At 46.2% G+C, this 15668-nt stretch overlaps 3 protein-coding genes across 3 annotated transcripts; 2 read left to right on the top strand and 1 right to left on the bottom strand.

The window, feature by feature from the left end:
- Nucleotides 1-390: 390 nt before the first annotated feature.
- LOC131284138 (lanC-like protein 3 homolog) lies at nt 391-3048 on the bottom strand. The gene is made up of 2 exons (XM_058312995.1): nt 2671-3048; nt 391-2581 (listed from the first exon to the last, which is right to left on the bottom strand). The coding sequence occupies exons 1-2, from the start codon at nt 2843-2845 to the stop codon at nt 1521-1523; spliced, it is 1236 nt and encodes a 411-aa protein (XP_058168978.1). The 5' UTR covers nt 2846-3048; the 3' UTR covers nt 391-1520.
- A 617-nt stretch (nt 3049-3665) lies between these two features.
- LOC131294888 (GTP:AMP phosphotransferase AK3, mitochondrial) lies at nt 3666-4734 on the top strand. Its single transcript, XM_058322941.1, has one exon. It carries the CDS (start codon nt 3917-3919, stop codon nt 4565-4567), a length of 651 nt encoding a protein of 216 aa, XP_058178924.1. The 5' UTR covers nt 3666-3916; the 3' UTR covers nt 4568-4734.
- Nucleotides 4735-5746: 1012 nt separating this feature from the next.
- On the top strand, nt 5747-13251 carry LOC131282531 (dentin sialophosphoprotein). The gene is made up of 12 exons (XM_058312024.1): nt 5747-5874; nt 6255-6614; nt 6739-6815; nt 6882-7007; nt 7186-7403; nt 7829-8041; nt 8114-8520; nt 8859-9143; nt 10393-10613; nt 10733-11010; nt 11099-11259; nt 11429-13251. The coding sequence occupies exons 2-12, from the start codon at nt 6320-6322 to the stop codon at nt 13147-13149; spliced, it is 4002 nt and encodes a 1333-aa protein (XP_058168007.1). The 5' UTR covers nt 5747-5874; nt 6255-6319; the 3' UTR covers nt 13150-13251.
- The last annotated feature ends 2417 nt before the right edge of the window (nt 13252-15668 follow it).

The raw sequence follows: 15668 nt of genomic DNA on the forward strand, positions 1-15668 counted from the left end.
GTTGGTTCAGTATTTTCTGAAAAATTTTCTAAAGAATCTTTAAAAAACGTTTTCGACCCAAGAAAGCAATAAATCTGCAGCGCCATCTAACAATAACGTTCGAAAGCTCTTTTATATACTTATTTTATTTATTTTAACTCATCAGCCCAAGAACGGGATTCATTTATTTTGGATGTAATTTTCTTCACAAACAGTTTTTCATGGTTTATCTCAAGATTCGTTTGGTTTGCACAATTCATCTTCTATTTTGAATCGAATATTTTGCACTCACATCATTATTAGTTTCAAAACATGCAAGAGATGAAAAAATAAAGATTTACTGGCCCATAAAGTCAAGGAAAAAGGAACTGGCCTGAAAATAAAACAACCATCTTGCAGCATTCGTTTGCATTGAATGAACATTTCATATGATTAACTTTATTTCATCCAAAAAGATATACTTCACCATTTCACCAGACAGCATTTGTCTTAATTTATTTTTAATCACTTAAACTTACAGCAAACAGGACAAACAGTCACGTTCAGATTCCCGCGCCCCACGTTTCTTATTCGCTTGCTACTTAGCTAAGTTGTTGTAGACAGTCGTCGATAGTTGGCATCATAAAAGTTTGACTGAGAAGTTATGTTAATTTAAAAAAAACACAGACTTTTGGAAGTTCCACGGGAAGCATGAGCGGATTTAGAAAAACCGAATTGTATCTATTCTAAGGTGGCCTTTTTTCGTTTTTGTTGAGACATTTCATGCTCCCAGGAACCTGAGCCCGCGCGGTTCGAACAGGGCCATCGATCGGGAATTGTTTAGAAGCGCAGTTCGATTTTAAATATCCTTTTTTTTACATACTAAGAAGAGAAATTACTTACGAATCACAACTGTAACGTGTCTTTGTGTGCACAGTACCACGGGAGTATCTACTGATGCAATTTTTGTTTTCCTTTCCCCATTGCTATTACATCGTTTTATAAGTTACTCTAATAATTATATTATTCCTTCTTCGATCCTTCGATTACGCGCCACCTGCACTAATGTAATGGCAGTTGATTGCATCCGTCCGTTCGAAGCGATAGCGAACCACACGGTGGCCGATTCGAGAATAATGTCTTTTCGGGGTTTGCGTTAATTTCGTTTATGTGCATTACAATCTTTTCCTTGCAAAGGAAACACCTATTATGGGGAAAATGAAAACGGTTTCAATAAATATGCAGAGGCGGGGACAGTTCCCGTCACTAAATCTCTTGTGCTACATGTGTGTGTGTGTGTTTAATATTGTAAGTACATATTCTAATGACTCGTTACGAGTGTTTCTAATTTGTTTCCGTTCGTCTTGGTCGCGATAATCGCTTCCTCCCCCGTCATGCTCTTTCCTACGATGTTGTCCTTCTTCTACGGGAAGGACATTGACTAATCTAATCGGCCTCACTCGAGGGCAAACTACAGTGATCGCGAACTCACGACATCGTCGCACAATTAGAAGAAAATACCGATCCTAAACATTATGGCGCTACAACAGGGTTGAGGAGGATTAGAATTTCTTTTCAAACACATCCATGAACGGGAAGGCGGCCTTCTCCGGGCGCAACAGATCGATCAGGAAGCACACCGTACCGGCGTAACCCTCGTACAGGCTGAACGGGCAGTCCGGGTTGCGTGCGTTCCGGATGAATTCCTCGTGCGTAAGAAATTCCATAAATTTCAGCGCCCGGTGCAGATACTTCGGATCGGAGGTGAGTCGATAGAGCAGCAGAAACACGTAACCGCTACCGGCCACACCGTGGCAGATGCCCGGTCCCTTCCGCAGCAGGCCCTTCCGCCACACCAGGTCCGCACTGCGGACACACGACTGCAGGTAGCGTTGCTCCTGAAACACCAGATATGCTTTGGCCATTAGGTAGACCACCCCGGCAGCTCCGTGGCACCAGTGCACGAGCGGTTCGGCACGCGTACGCCGCACACAGTCCTGCAGCGTAGTCGGAAAGTTGCCCTCGGCGTCCTGCAGACCGAGCAAACCGTCGACGGTGTTTTTCACCAGCGACATCTCGACGCTGCTCAGGTTCTGCTGCAACGGGGACTCGAGCAGCATGTGCATGATGGCGGACGTACCGTGGGCCGCCCCGAGGTAGTCGTCCCCGTAGCACTGATAGTAGAGAGGTAGAAGGCCGGTACGGTGGCGTTTGCCACTCTCGAGCGTGCTGGCGCAGATGACGCCGATGACCTCGGGCGGGAAGAGTTTGCGGTCGATGGTCTGGTGCAGCCAGTAGATACCGGATAGGTACCCGGCACGCCCGAACAATATCTCATCACTGCCGTTCTTGTTGAAATCGAGCCGTTTGCACACTTCAATGCCGGTCGCGAAGCAGCGCAGATCCTCGTCCATCTCCTGCTTGGCGCTATGTCGGTGTGCAATGGCCGCAGATACCGCGTACACACCCGCATTCCCACACAGAAACGAGCACCGTTCTTCCGGTCGACCCGCATACCGCGCGGCAAGCGCTTTAGCGTTCACGACGTACTGCTTGGCATACTGCAGTGCTTCCTGGCCGAATATTCCGGCATCGTGGAGCTTCAGGAACATATAGGCAATACCTAAAACCAAACCGAACCAAACGAATCAAACATAAGCAACCCCATGGTAAATGTCAGTTACTGCAAAGCAATAAAGAACTGCACCCTACCAGCATCGCCCACGTATAAGTCACCCCGCTGATCCGTATTTCGGTCGGGTTTTGTGTTTTCCACTATCAGATTCACGTACGACTGGATTAGCCCCTTGATGTGGTCATCGCATCGCTGTATCGGCCCCCCGCCGTAGTCCGGAAAAGGGTTCGCAAAGTATCGGGTAGAGCCCATGAGTAGAGCCGTGGCTGAAAAGCTGTTGCCTCTTCTGCACGAAAGTAGCAATTGGGAGCGTGTTTAATGGAAACTCGGGACCGCTACGTTCGTTGCTGAATTTTAAACTAAAACCACTGCACCCCGGTCAACACCCACAAAGTTACCTGCAACTTAACTATAAATAACTACTATCTTTACTTTTGCAAACGACCAGCACGAGCCTTTTCCAGCGAGTGTTTTTATTTTTCACTGCAGTCAAGGTTGCTTCTATGTAGCTATGACTCTAAAGGTTGGTCAATTTAGAGCATTTTGATAACAAAACAAGCCGATTACCACAGGTTATCGAATCCGGTTGTGGCTCCGGCTCAACATCTCTTTCGGTGCAAACGTTCGGAGCATATAATTGATTGCTAGAAAAATAAGGAAACGAGCGAATTACTTTCAAACCAAGCAAAACACGTCAAAGCTATAAAAATCCCATTCAATTAATGATTCTTTTTCACTCGAACGCTACTTTGTTTGAAAGTTTTGAAAGGCTCATCAATATTTTGAGATATGAACCTTCAAGGAAGTATGAATCAATTCGATTGAGTCTTTGGTAATAGATTCACATAAATGGATCGAACGCAATCAAATCTGATTCGAATCCCAATCTATCAAATTTTTAGAATCTGTCAGATGAGATTCAAATCTGTGGAATCCGTCTAGGGATCGAATCTTCAAGTCTTCCAAATCTCGATTCTGCCAACACTAGTTCGTCTGTCGCGCTCGAACGCATGGGGCGAGAGGCGGGTGATCTCTTTCCCGGACCTCGACGATCACCGCCCTTCCCGGCAATGCTGGTATCAACATCAAACACCAAAACATTACTACCCGGGGCTCGCAAACAGCTGAGTGAAAATACCGCTAGGTCATTAAAATCCAACATTGGTTCAAAGTACGCTGATAAAACCGGTCACCATAGAGCAGCAATACCATCGGGAAGCGTGTTTAGGTGCAAGAAGAATCCGTTTGTTCGTTACTTGATGTACGTTTTATGGAATAAGCTGTTAACTAAATAAAAGCAAAGATAGTTGAAATTATTTGACCATGGCTAGCAGTAGACTGTTCCGTGCAATAATCATGGGAGCCCCTGGTTCCGGCAAAGGCACCGTATCGGGACGGATCGTAAAAAACTTCAACATGAAGCACATTTCCAGCGGAGATTTATTGCGTGCGAACATCGAAAAACGTACCGAGCTTGGACAGATTGCGGACAAGTACATCCGAGAGGGAAAGTTGGTGCCCGATATTTACATAACGAAGTGCATTTTGGGTGAACTGGATCAGATCAAGAACCACTCGTGGTTGCTGGACGGCTTCCCCCGGACACGTGAGCAGGCGGACGATCTGTGGCAACAGGAGCGAATCGATTCGGTAATCAATCTCGACGTACCGTTTGAGGTAATCATCGAACGGATCCAAAGCCGGTGGGTGCATCTTCCGAGCGGGCGGGTGTACAACGTAGGTTTTAACGACCCAAAAGTGCCCGGTCGGGACGACGTTACCGGTGAACCGCTGAGCCAACGGCCGGACGACAATCCGGTGGCTGTGAGGAAACGGTTGGAAGTGTACGATTCTTGTACGCGACCCATTAACGAGTACTTCGAGAAGAAAGGAGTACTGGCGACTTTCAAAGGAAGCACGACTGATGAAATTTGGCCACATGTTAAGCAATACCTGGAGTCAAAGATGAAGTAAACCCGCCGTAGTTGGTGCATGTAATATTTAGAATCACTTGGTGCTGTACGATTCCATTTAAACAGTGCAGAAGGTAGGAGGGAAAAGATAAGATAAAAAAATGTACGAGGTTATGCCTCTTATCTAAATGGTGAAGAAATTCCAAACGCGACAATAAGCAAATACATATCATGTTAAATCCTACATTAAATGAAATCCCTTCATTGTGTTGTTCATTGCTTTGTATTGCAGTGATTTATTATTTAGTTTATTTCTACAATTTGAACCTTTTCGTAAATTTAGTACCAACTGTACAACACTTAAAACGTACTATTCAATTCAAGCCCGCTAGACGACAGCTCGAAAACATGCTGCATTTGTTTCACCCTCATACAAAAAAGTAGCACGTTTGTTCCGCGCGTAGGACGTTTTTAGGACGATATTTCGAGCTGCCTAGCGGGAGTTTGCGTAAGTATATAGACATCTTGTTCAATATAATCTACACTAGCAAGCTGTCAAACTGCAATTTTAAAACAAGACCAGTGCAGGATGTTTATGTCCTAAAATGTTCTTATCTGGTAATGTATATAATATTAGGAACGACGTATTTCTTTTCAATCTTACCGTGGCCAAAACGGTGCGCTGCCATAATTTTAACAGTCATAAAATTCGTTATTTGGTGGTTCAAAGCAGACGCTCACAGCTCTTTGTTTTCTGACACTTGAAGTGATCAATAATTTGACTCACATCCCTCGAAGTGTTCGTACTAGTGTTGTGCTTAATGAAACTTTTCGCGAGATTCATTCATATGAATCTTTCACCTAAGATTCACTCAGATGGATTCATGAATCTTTGCGGATTCGAATCTTCAAATCTTAATGAATCTTTCGAAACCTTAATGAATCTTGATGAATCTTTCATGGATCTGCCATGAATCTCCCCGATTCTTTCATAGGCGTGGATAATGCAACCAAAAAAAGGGGGTCCCTTAACCCAGTTTTTACTGGTGACTTTTCAACAGTTGGTGATTCTTCAGGATTCATGAATCTCTCATCGAAAGATTCATGAATCCCTTATAAGGCAGAGATTCATTCAGATTCATGAATCTGAATCAGATTTACACAACTCTAGTTCGTACATCATGCCGCTGGTGTAGAAGAGGATCTCCGTACCCAGAAAGAACAGTAGTCGTTTGTGCGTTCTTGTTCGTTGATGAAGCGGATAGAGGAAAAATCGTTTTATCGAACATCGCATAGGATCTAGGAAGATCCGCAAGCAACCGATTTCGGTCGCGTTGTGGTTGCTTGTGTTTGAGAGCAAATTTTCAGGTAAATATAACCGATGAGCAACATTTCTGATGCTCCGCTTCTCCGTAACGTGTGTGGCTAACGAAAGCTGTCAGCCATCTTTTCTATGGCGACGGAAGTTTGTTCCTTTCCGTCGTCAGCGGCTATTTCGGATGCCGTGCAGTAGGCGTTGTTTGCAACGTCCGTCACGGGCAGGCATCACATCAGTAATATGCTAGAAACATTACTTCGTTACTTCCGTTTCTATCAGCGTTAGAGATCTCGGTGGTACGACGCCGCTCCCTCGTGGATCCGGTTGTGGGGGAATACCCGGAACACTGTGCGGTCTTTACCATTTCGGAGTGTGTCAAAAGTTCTCAAAGTGAATGATGCGTTCTTCGCATCCCGTGCTCTCCATTCAGTAGGATTATCACCGGCAGCTTGCATTTGTGTGCCCAAGGCAATTGGTTGGTGGCAGGATAAAATCATGACACAACAATCGTTGATCGACCGTGCGCTGGTGGAGCGTACGCTCGGATACCATGGGAAACCGTTTCAAAAAATCTGGGAAACGGGACGCCGAGAGAACGATCTGCAGCGGATCGGCATCGGCAAAGATCCGGATTTGACCGTGTACATCGCACGGCAAAAACATCTGACCCTTAAGGACCGAGCCAAGCGGTTGAAGCTGCATCAGTTCATGGTGAAGAAGGCTGATATACTGTATAGTGCCTCGTTGTCGGTCAGATCACCTGAACAATTTTGGAAGGACTACAGACAATGTAAGTCTTCGATCATAGAAAGCCATTACTTTTTGTTTGTATTTGCTTTTGAATGGTCGAACGATGCTAAAGAAATGGAAACAATAAGTCATTGCTCTTTTGCCTATATTGGCTACAATTGTAGGTAATCAATTCACCATACCGTCGATGGATGTGTTTATGGCCCAGGACTCGAACGACAAGGCAGAGCAATTGCTGAAGGTACTGAGAACTGAGTCGATGATGGAATTTGGTTTATTTTAAAAACTGTTCCTTCCTTCTTTCAAGCACGTACAACCGGGCGATGTGTTGTACGGAACGGTAATGCCGCACAAAACTGCACACGGTACGATGCTTAAACCGCTGCTCATCATCGGCAACGTGACGTACTACGTGCGAAATCTTCCGATCAAGGTAAGCGTGGCGGTAGGTCCCCGACGTGCTACCTTCAATGAGACATTGCTATGGCTTCTCAGTGGTATTGTCTGCGATGGGCAATCGATGAAAAATGTTGCCTTAGCCTGTGCCATGTCTCTTGAAGCGATTGTAGTGGATAATTTTACCCAAGCGCTTTCGCCTTACCATTTTGCAGGCCACAATCGCCCCGCAGATGATGGCACCGACGGTTAAAATCGAAAACGGAGCGCCCAAAACATCCTACACGGCGGAAACGATCTGCTGCGAGGTGATCGACGTTGCGGCCGACGCCCTGCGATTGTTCTGCTCAACGTGGCGCAGTATGAAAGCTCGCGTTCCCGAATCGATTGCGTATGGGGTGGTAAAGGAGGATGATGTCCCTCTGCCTTACAAGTAAGTTTGAGGCTTCACGCCTTCAGCCCAGTTCATCGGCCACTTCCACTGACGGGTTGAAACACAGGAACCTAAGAAACTCGAATCTCGTGGTTCCGTTCTGGCTAATTTTTGTCAGAGTTTTAAGAAACAACAAAAATGCATGGCTCAAATAAACGATAACAAACCAAATGAGTGTCGCCGGTTACGAGCAGCAGAAGAAAGGGCGCGAAAGGGGGCACTTATTTTGGGTGAAATAGCAAACATGCTTCCTATTTGATGTAGTAAAATGGTGCTACTTATTATTCGGTTGTCTATGATTGAGTGCTAACCAATTAGGTTTAAGTGTCAAATGAGGCTGGGAATGTTGTATCAGCTGTTATCGTATCAGTATATGCATTATTCCGATTCTAATTCGGTCGTTGCTTTCATCTGTCTCATCTCAGGATAACACTTACAAAGAAGAACGAAGTCTACGAAGATTTTTTGGAGCAATCACCATCGTTCCGTGATCCCAGCTTCACGGAACGGCTGTACAAAGAGGTCGGATTAGACAGTTCCGTCTTCTATACCAACATGTCGAGCATGAAGGGTCGCTATCCCTCGCAGGAGTACGCGAGCGAGCTGCGCAACTCACAAAACAGCAAATGGGCATTCAGGTGAGTTTCGGACTGAAGTACGGAATGCGTGTTTTGTATTTACTTTGAATGTTTCCTCCCTCCTTCACTCAGGTCGGTCGCGCAAGGCATCGAACACTTCAAGGAAGGACGCCACTCGGAAGCCTTCCAGTGTCTCAATAAAGCTCTCAGCATGGATCCGCGCAACGTCGAAGGACTGGTGGCGCGCGGTGCACTGTACGCTAACAGTGGCTCCTTCAAGAAGGCGGTCGACGACTTCGAGGCGGCACTGAAGCTAAACCCGGCGCACGCCAACGCCCGCAAGTACATGGGGGAGACGCTGGTAGCACTCGGGCGCAGCTATGAGGAGGAAAACCGGATCGAGGAGGCGAAGAAAGCGTACCAGGACTGTCTGAACATCATACCGCTCCACGAGGAGGCGCAGACTTCGCTTGATTTTTTGATGAAAACGAAACCGTTCGGCAAGCAGATCGTCGAACCGACCGAGCTGGAAATTCCAAGTAAGTTTATTTATAGCGAAAAATCCGCATTGAAACTCAAACACGATGAAACCATTTTGTTTTAGCATAGAACTATTGGACATTTGTTTTGTTTTATACACTTTATACATTAGCGTATTTCGTCCCAATAGCATTTTACCACTTTATTAGTGTTTTGCCATTTTAGCGAGACGAAATTGGATTAACTAAAATAGATTACACCTAAGTAAGCTTTGATAACTAGATAAATTTGTGGGAAACCAATTACCCTTGAACCTATGGTAGAACTGTTTATGCTGCTGGAATTGTGAATACTACATAATAATCAAAAGCCTTTTTTATACCCTTCTCCGCGTCAGCACTCAACATCGGAAAACCATCGTCTAGCGATCGCCACAAGCAAGAACCGGACACATCCGGTGTTGGGGGAAGTGGTTTCGGCGGAGGCGGCGGTAGCAGCAAGCGTGACACATCGGAACCGTCCCGCAAGGATCGCAAAAAGGAAAGCAAAAAGGAACGCAAGAAGCGTCACAAGAAGCATCACAGCAGCTCAAGCGAGTCCAGCTCGGAAAGCACGGACAGCAGCGACTCGAGCAGTGACTCGAGTAGCAGCAGTAGCAGCAGCACCGATTCCAGCACCTCCGGTAGGTAGTTGTTTAACGATGGGCTCTCACCGTGCGAACCTGATCAAAAGAATCAACCGCGATCATAAAACGAAAGCCCTCTCTCAAACTTTCGTTAGTAATGGTCTCCCTTTCCCCATTCATGTTATGCTTCCTATCTGTGACAATATATGTTGCGTTTTGTTTGATTGGAAGTCGCGAATGTTTGTCTCGTCCTGCTGCGTTCGCCCGCAAAATTAACCATCCCCCACATATTCCACACGGGAAACGAGCCACGCTTTGAGAGCGATTTTTCACTTTCACATCTCCAGCTTCACTAAATGCGCTAGGAAGTGCAAGAGCGAGAAAGAAGAAATGTCTGGCTATCCAAGCAACCTACGTCTATTACGTCATAATCAATTCAATCTTCCACCGCTTTACATGAACATTTCTATACAGCAGTTATCTGTATGTTTTAGGTTTAAAACAAAGTTTCATACAAAACTTGCGAGGGATGAATTTATTGTTCATAATGATGATGATGATGATGATGAAATTGCTAAACAGTACAAACGGAAGTGATGGTCAACTTCATCACCGGCACAGCTGGGCAGCGGTCTGTTGCGTCGGTTGAAGCTTTACGGATAGTTTACTTTACGGAGCGTTCTACAACAACGAAATGCAGCTGACTTCCGACAAGCTGTAGTATGGAAAGCACGGAGAGTCTCCTTGTCGGACGAAATGTTAGTAGCAGGAGATGAATCAAGGGAAAAACAAAACCACTGTAGAGTTGTTCGAGCTACTTGGACTGCTGGAATGTGCCTGAAAAAGCGACGTTCAATCAATCAACCCAAGCGGGAACAGCATGCTATGCAGAAAAGATTTGTTTCTCTTTTGTAGGACGGCTCGTTGTAACTGGACGGTGAAGGAAATGTCAAGCGTAATGAAAAGCGTCTTCAAGGTACTAAACCCTATAGTTGATGTCCACAGTCTTCTAAACTAGCTGAACTCAGAGCCAAACACACACATTGGCCAGTTATCAGAATTGAGAGTTTACCAATGGATTAGTGAAACGAAACAACGGCGGAGTGACCTTGTTCATGCCTTCAATGAACGCTTGTTACGTTGGTTTCGTCACAAAGATGCACGACTGAGCGCAAATAACTTTCTCTGATCAATTTGTGTGCGATCAATCTCTCCGTATGGTACCGGGCTGCTGGTCAATCATCGTCAACCTTTCGCTGCACCCCGTATTTTCTATCGTCCGTTCCCCCTCCGCTCTCCTTTGCAGATTCGTCGGGCTCCCGGAACAAGAAACGCAAGAAGAAGAGCGAGAAAAAAGTCAAATCTCTGTCCCCGTTGAGCAAGCGTATGTCCGCGGCGATGGGTGGGCGCGGGGTAGGTGGCTCTGGTGGACCGGGCGAGCTTGTTGGCTACCCGATCGGACAGGGAAGCGTATTTGGACAAGGAGTAGGAGCTGCCCACGGTCAGACCGATGATTACGAACAACAGGTTTGTGTTGTTTCTTTTTCGTTATTTTTTTCTCTTTTTAGGTAAACTCGTGCAAAACAAATTTAACTTTTCCTGTAACTTGATGATGTGATTTGATGATGCCCGGAAATGTTCTATAGGTTCGCAAGTTTTTGGAAATGCCGCGCGACGAAGAAGACTACGAAGAAAAGGTTCGTAGGTTCGTGGCCGAGGCGAACAAGTATCAGAAGGAGCGCAAGCAGCTGGAGGACAAATCCAAGAAGAAGAAGAAGAAGGATGAGAAAAAGTCGAAAAAGGAAAGCAAAAAGAAGCGCAAATCGGACGAGAAGAAAAAGTCGAAGAAAAAGGACAAGAGCGGTGGTGGCGGCGGCGGTGATGACGATGGCCTGGACAAAGATAAGCTACGTGAAGCGTTAAAGTACGTAAAATGAGAAATTGCTTGCTGTGATCTTTGGTGTTTAGTTGTTAACTTTTCATTAAATATTTATTACGTTTTGTTTTTGCAGAATTTTCGAAAATTTCCCCGTGTTGGATGAACTCGGAACGAAGTTGAGCGAATATTACGCCAAAATCGAAAAGCAGCAATCGTCCAGTGGCTCGGTTGCTGAAGCGCTATCCGCTATTCTAGGTTCCGGTTCCGGAAGCGGTGGTGCCGGAAGTTCTCGAGGTAAATGATTTGAGTTCAGTGTGGCAGTTGTGTGTTTATTTTAATGTTGTAGTCGATACGATCAATGCAATTCATTCGATCCCAATTTAATTCGATTGAACTTGTCATGTGCACACTTTTGTAAGTGTTTGTAGTATTTATTCTTAAAACTGTTTCTTCAATTCTTCAGCAAAACCATCCGAGCTACCTAATCTTGAGAGAGGAATCGGACCGGGTGGTGCAGCCGACGATAACACCAAGGATGGCAAATGGCGCATGATGTTCAACAAGGACAAGCGTCCGACGGCAGCGGCGAAAGAACCGATTGCTACCGGGGCACCGGCGGCAGCGGCCAGCAGCAGCAGCACCTCCACTGCGGCCATGGGCTCGAAGCAGCATGCTTTCAGTAACGAATCGGATGACGAGTCACCGGGTGGTGGCCCATCGTCGTACGGTGCGCCCAAAATACAGCCGTATGTCGATGTGCGCTCCAACCGGTTCGGGTTCAGTAGCGGACGCTACGACGAGCATCGTGGAGGGCGCGGTGGAAGCGTAGAAAAGATGAAGCCATCCGCTGCAAACTTGGTTAAGTCCGGGCCGGTGGTGCTGGACAAGTTCGGCAACTTCCGCCTGGCAACGGCCGAAACGCCTGGAGGGAGTGGTGGCGGTGCCGGCGGTGGATCGAAGCCTCCGGAACCGTCGGTGGCTCCGCCGGGATCGCGCCGATCGCGCAGTAAGTCGCGACACCGCACGTACGGTAGCTCGCGGTCGCGCTCACGGTCCCGCAGCGAGCGACGCCGTTCGCGCTCCGGCAGCTTCCGGCGGCGGTTCAGCCGGTCGCGGTCGCGCTCGTTCAGCCGATCCCGGTCCGGAAGCTACTCGCGCAGCCGATCCCGGTCGCGCAGCTTCGAGCGCCGCCGCTTCGATCGTCGCATCTATCGCGGAGGTCGCGGCGGAGGCGGTGGAGGCTACGGAGGTGGCGGCGACCGGATGGGCTCGTTCGGGGGCAATCGGTTCAACAATCCGCGTGGTCATTACCGGCGTGGAGGATTCCGCGATTTCAGGGACAACCGGTTCATGGGTAACCGAGGAGGTGGAGGAGGAGGCGGAGGAGGAGGTCGCGATAGACCACCGTTTCGGCCTCGCTATCGCGGTCGATTCCAGCGGTCGTACAGCCGTAGCACGAGCAAATCGCCCGACCGTCGTCCACTCAGTCCCGGGGACGATCGTCTTTCGCGACGCGATTATGGTCGGCGTGGAGACAGTCGCGACCGGAGCGTGATGGGCCAGGGTCGCGGTGGTGGGGCCGACAGTCGGGAGCGTTCACCTGCCCGGCGTGGCAGCAGCCGGGCGGACAGTCGCGACAATCAGCGTGCCGACAGCCGCAACCGACGTTCCGAGGATCGCGATTCTTCGCCGAGACGGCGCTCAAAGGATGATTCCGTTGGGGGGTCGGCAGGTAACTCTAAGCACGCTGGGGACAACGATGCCGCTAACGACAGTTCACCGGCCGGATCGCCGCGGGACAAAACGGTGGGCGCAAAGTCCAAGCGCGACCGCCGCCGTTCGTCGTCCGTTGCGAGTCATAATTCGAGCGGCGGTGGATCGGCGCGGATTCCACCCGACGTAGAGGGCCGTTGGGCCGATGACCCGAGGGAGGAAGGCGCCGGTCCATCGCGCCGCAGAGACAACGGGGCGGCGGGCGATCATGCCGCAGCGTTGGAAGCCGGAGAAGGAGGATCGCATTCCAGTGCAGCGGCGATTGCAGCTGTGGCGGACGACGCCACGCTGGAGGAGCTGGAGAAAATGCTCACGAAGGCTCGCAAGGAGCGCAAGGATGACATGTTGGAGCGCAACAAGGATCTGCTGAAGAAGGGTAGCAGTGGGGGCAGCGGCAGCGGCGGGTACTGAGCAGAATGTTCTGCGTACGAGACAGAAAAATTGCCATCGATAACCGGATTACTCATTCCTTCTTCAACGCACACCGACAAGAGAAAAGAAATAAAACGATTTATTTTAAGTTTATCATCCTCGATTTAAGGATAAAACAGAAAGCACGACAAATAGAGACTTTAGCAAGCATCCCTTTGCTCGATTCATGAATAATAAATGCGACAGAACAACGGAATATTTGTCGACATAAAAAGGATTAAACAGAGCCCTTTACGCATCGTATATTAATAAAAACCAAAATGTAACTGCTAGGAATAGAAAACAGTCTTAAAGATTTATCGCATTACGAAAGAAAACCTTTACAGCGTTTTACTTACCAAAGCTACGAATTGCGTACCTCATCCGTTTGGAGTTCCAAGCAAAAAGTTTGACGATTCACCATGAGGTGCTTTACAGTGTCGTTTATCCATTCAAGTATACTGCTGGATTTGCCTGTGGGTGACTGAAGTATTAAAATGTTTGAGATTATATTACACAATACACATAACTTACCTTATTCTCATCATATCTGAGGGTAAGTTTGATCCAAAAACTCTTCGTGAAGTGTCATCACAGTAGAGCGGAAAGAAAACACATCTACGTTCGATTATTTTTTGTCAAATTCTTTACAGTTGCATTCTGTTTATTACTCATCGTAAATTAATGTGTTCTCTAGCTGCATTATGTTTCAAAACATATGGCGCACACCCGCATATTGATGGTAGGGCAGCATCATTATTCGTTTTAACCGTCGGGTTCCGTTCCGTTCCCTTCCATTTGTATTGTGTTTCATTAATAATGGGTTTTCGCTTTCTTTAGCGTTTAGTGTTTGTTATTTTAGTTTTTGTTTACTTCATTTATATCACAATGGAATACACAGTCTCAATTAATCAGAATTTAATAGTGTCCGTTTCGTAGTTTCTGCCTTTTCTCCCACTAGTTACTTTTTAGCTTAGCTTGCTGTGATGCGATCCAAACTTAGTACTTAGTTGGGAAATTTTAATTTGCTACCAGCTGTTCCACTAGTTGTTGGTTTCTTGTTGTGGCTCGAACGCGGAACATGACCAATGCTTAAACCCGCTTTAAATGCTTCGTCGTATCGCATGGTTTTCTGGCACAACGTACTGGGCTTTCCATTTGATGAACAAATTTAGGGAAACAGCTTTTTATTACGTATAACGGATTGTTCCACGGTTTATTTCAGAAAGCTCTAATGCAGTTTGCATCTTTCAGTCCAATTTACTGATGCCGGTTATACTGTTCTTTTATCAGTTTCCTTACGTTTTGTTAAAGCTTATATGTTGGATGGATGAAGTGAAATTTAAACTGACCTAGGAATCATACAAGGATCTTGACTTGTTGTAACAATAGTTGCCAATTTGAGTATTCTATTATTGTTGAAAACTAAAACTAAATGCAATCCACCTTTGCGGACAGACGCCCTTCGATCAGTGCGGTCAGCGTTTGCCGGGGGACAGTATCGAAGGTTCGCCTGCCGTTGGCGTTGGGCTTGAATCGGTGCTGCAGTAAGGCACACTTTTGTACTTGTAGATGAACGGGCAAACGAGACACTGGATGGAAATTTCGAAACTAACCAGGACCTTTATCAGTGACACACCTTTTAAAGGAGTATTCCAGTGGGGAAATTTAGAAGAAATCGAAATCGAAATGTAAAACCAGTCTGAAAGGGATTTTAGCGAGTGCCATATTTTTTCTTTCCTTTTAATCCTTTTTACGTTTGCAAGAGGAATGCCATCTAATGTTGCAATTTTGCCGTTTTTTTAATTTCTTCACCGGAAACCCCGTTTTTGGTTTTGTGACCTTATTTTCTGTGCACGTATCATTGCTTTCTGATAACAATGCGGAACGACAAACGATTGGGCATTGATGAAGCATTCAAAACGGTTTAAAAGATGTCCCTGGCCAGTGCGCTTCTCAACATAAACCAATCAACTAATTGGTATTTTTTTTTTCAAAACCAACTGACATCGATCGAAATCTTTCCCTAAACAAATGGACCGTAAATGGTCAGCTGCTTTTAAAATTTAACATATTTTGTTTTCCTTGCATGGGCGGAAAAGAGGGCAGAAACTGCGATCACCTGCATTCTGTTGATAAGGGAGCTTTCTTGCTACTAACATGTTCTTTCTTGCGGTTTGCCTTTCACTAGACTACCATCATCATCTGTAGTTTTGCTATTTGCTTTGTAGAGTTCGATTTTTGCTACTATTTTTGTGTGTGTGTCTGATTTTTTATTATTATTGATAGTGGTTTCTTATTTCAACATTTTATTTGCATGAGAAGAAGCAAAAAAGTAGATTGTAATGATGATAAAGATATCCCCTCCACTACATAACGAAGTGTGATTGCAAAACTAATCAAATAAATTATAAGCTACACTCTGGAAGGTACCTTAATTGTCTAATAGAAACTGTTCAATCCCATTAATCCATGAATTGGTATTAACTTAGGCAAATAAAAAAAATCAAAAAACCTCT

Source organism: Anopheles ziemanni, chromosome 2 (genome assembly GCF_943734765.1).
Source record: "Anopheles ziemanni chromosome 2, idAnoZiCoDA_A2_x.2, whole genome shotgun sequence".
Lineage (NCBI taxonomy): Eukaryota > Metazoa > Arthropoda > Insecta > Diptera > Culicidae > Anopheles > Anopheles ziemanni.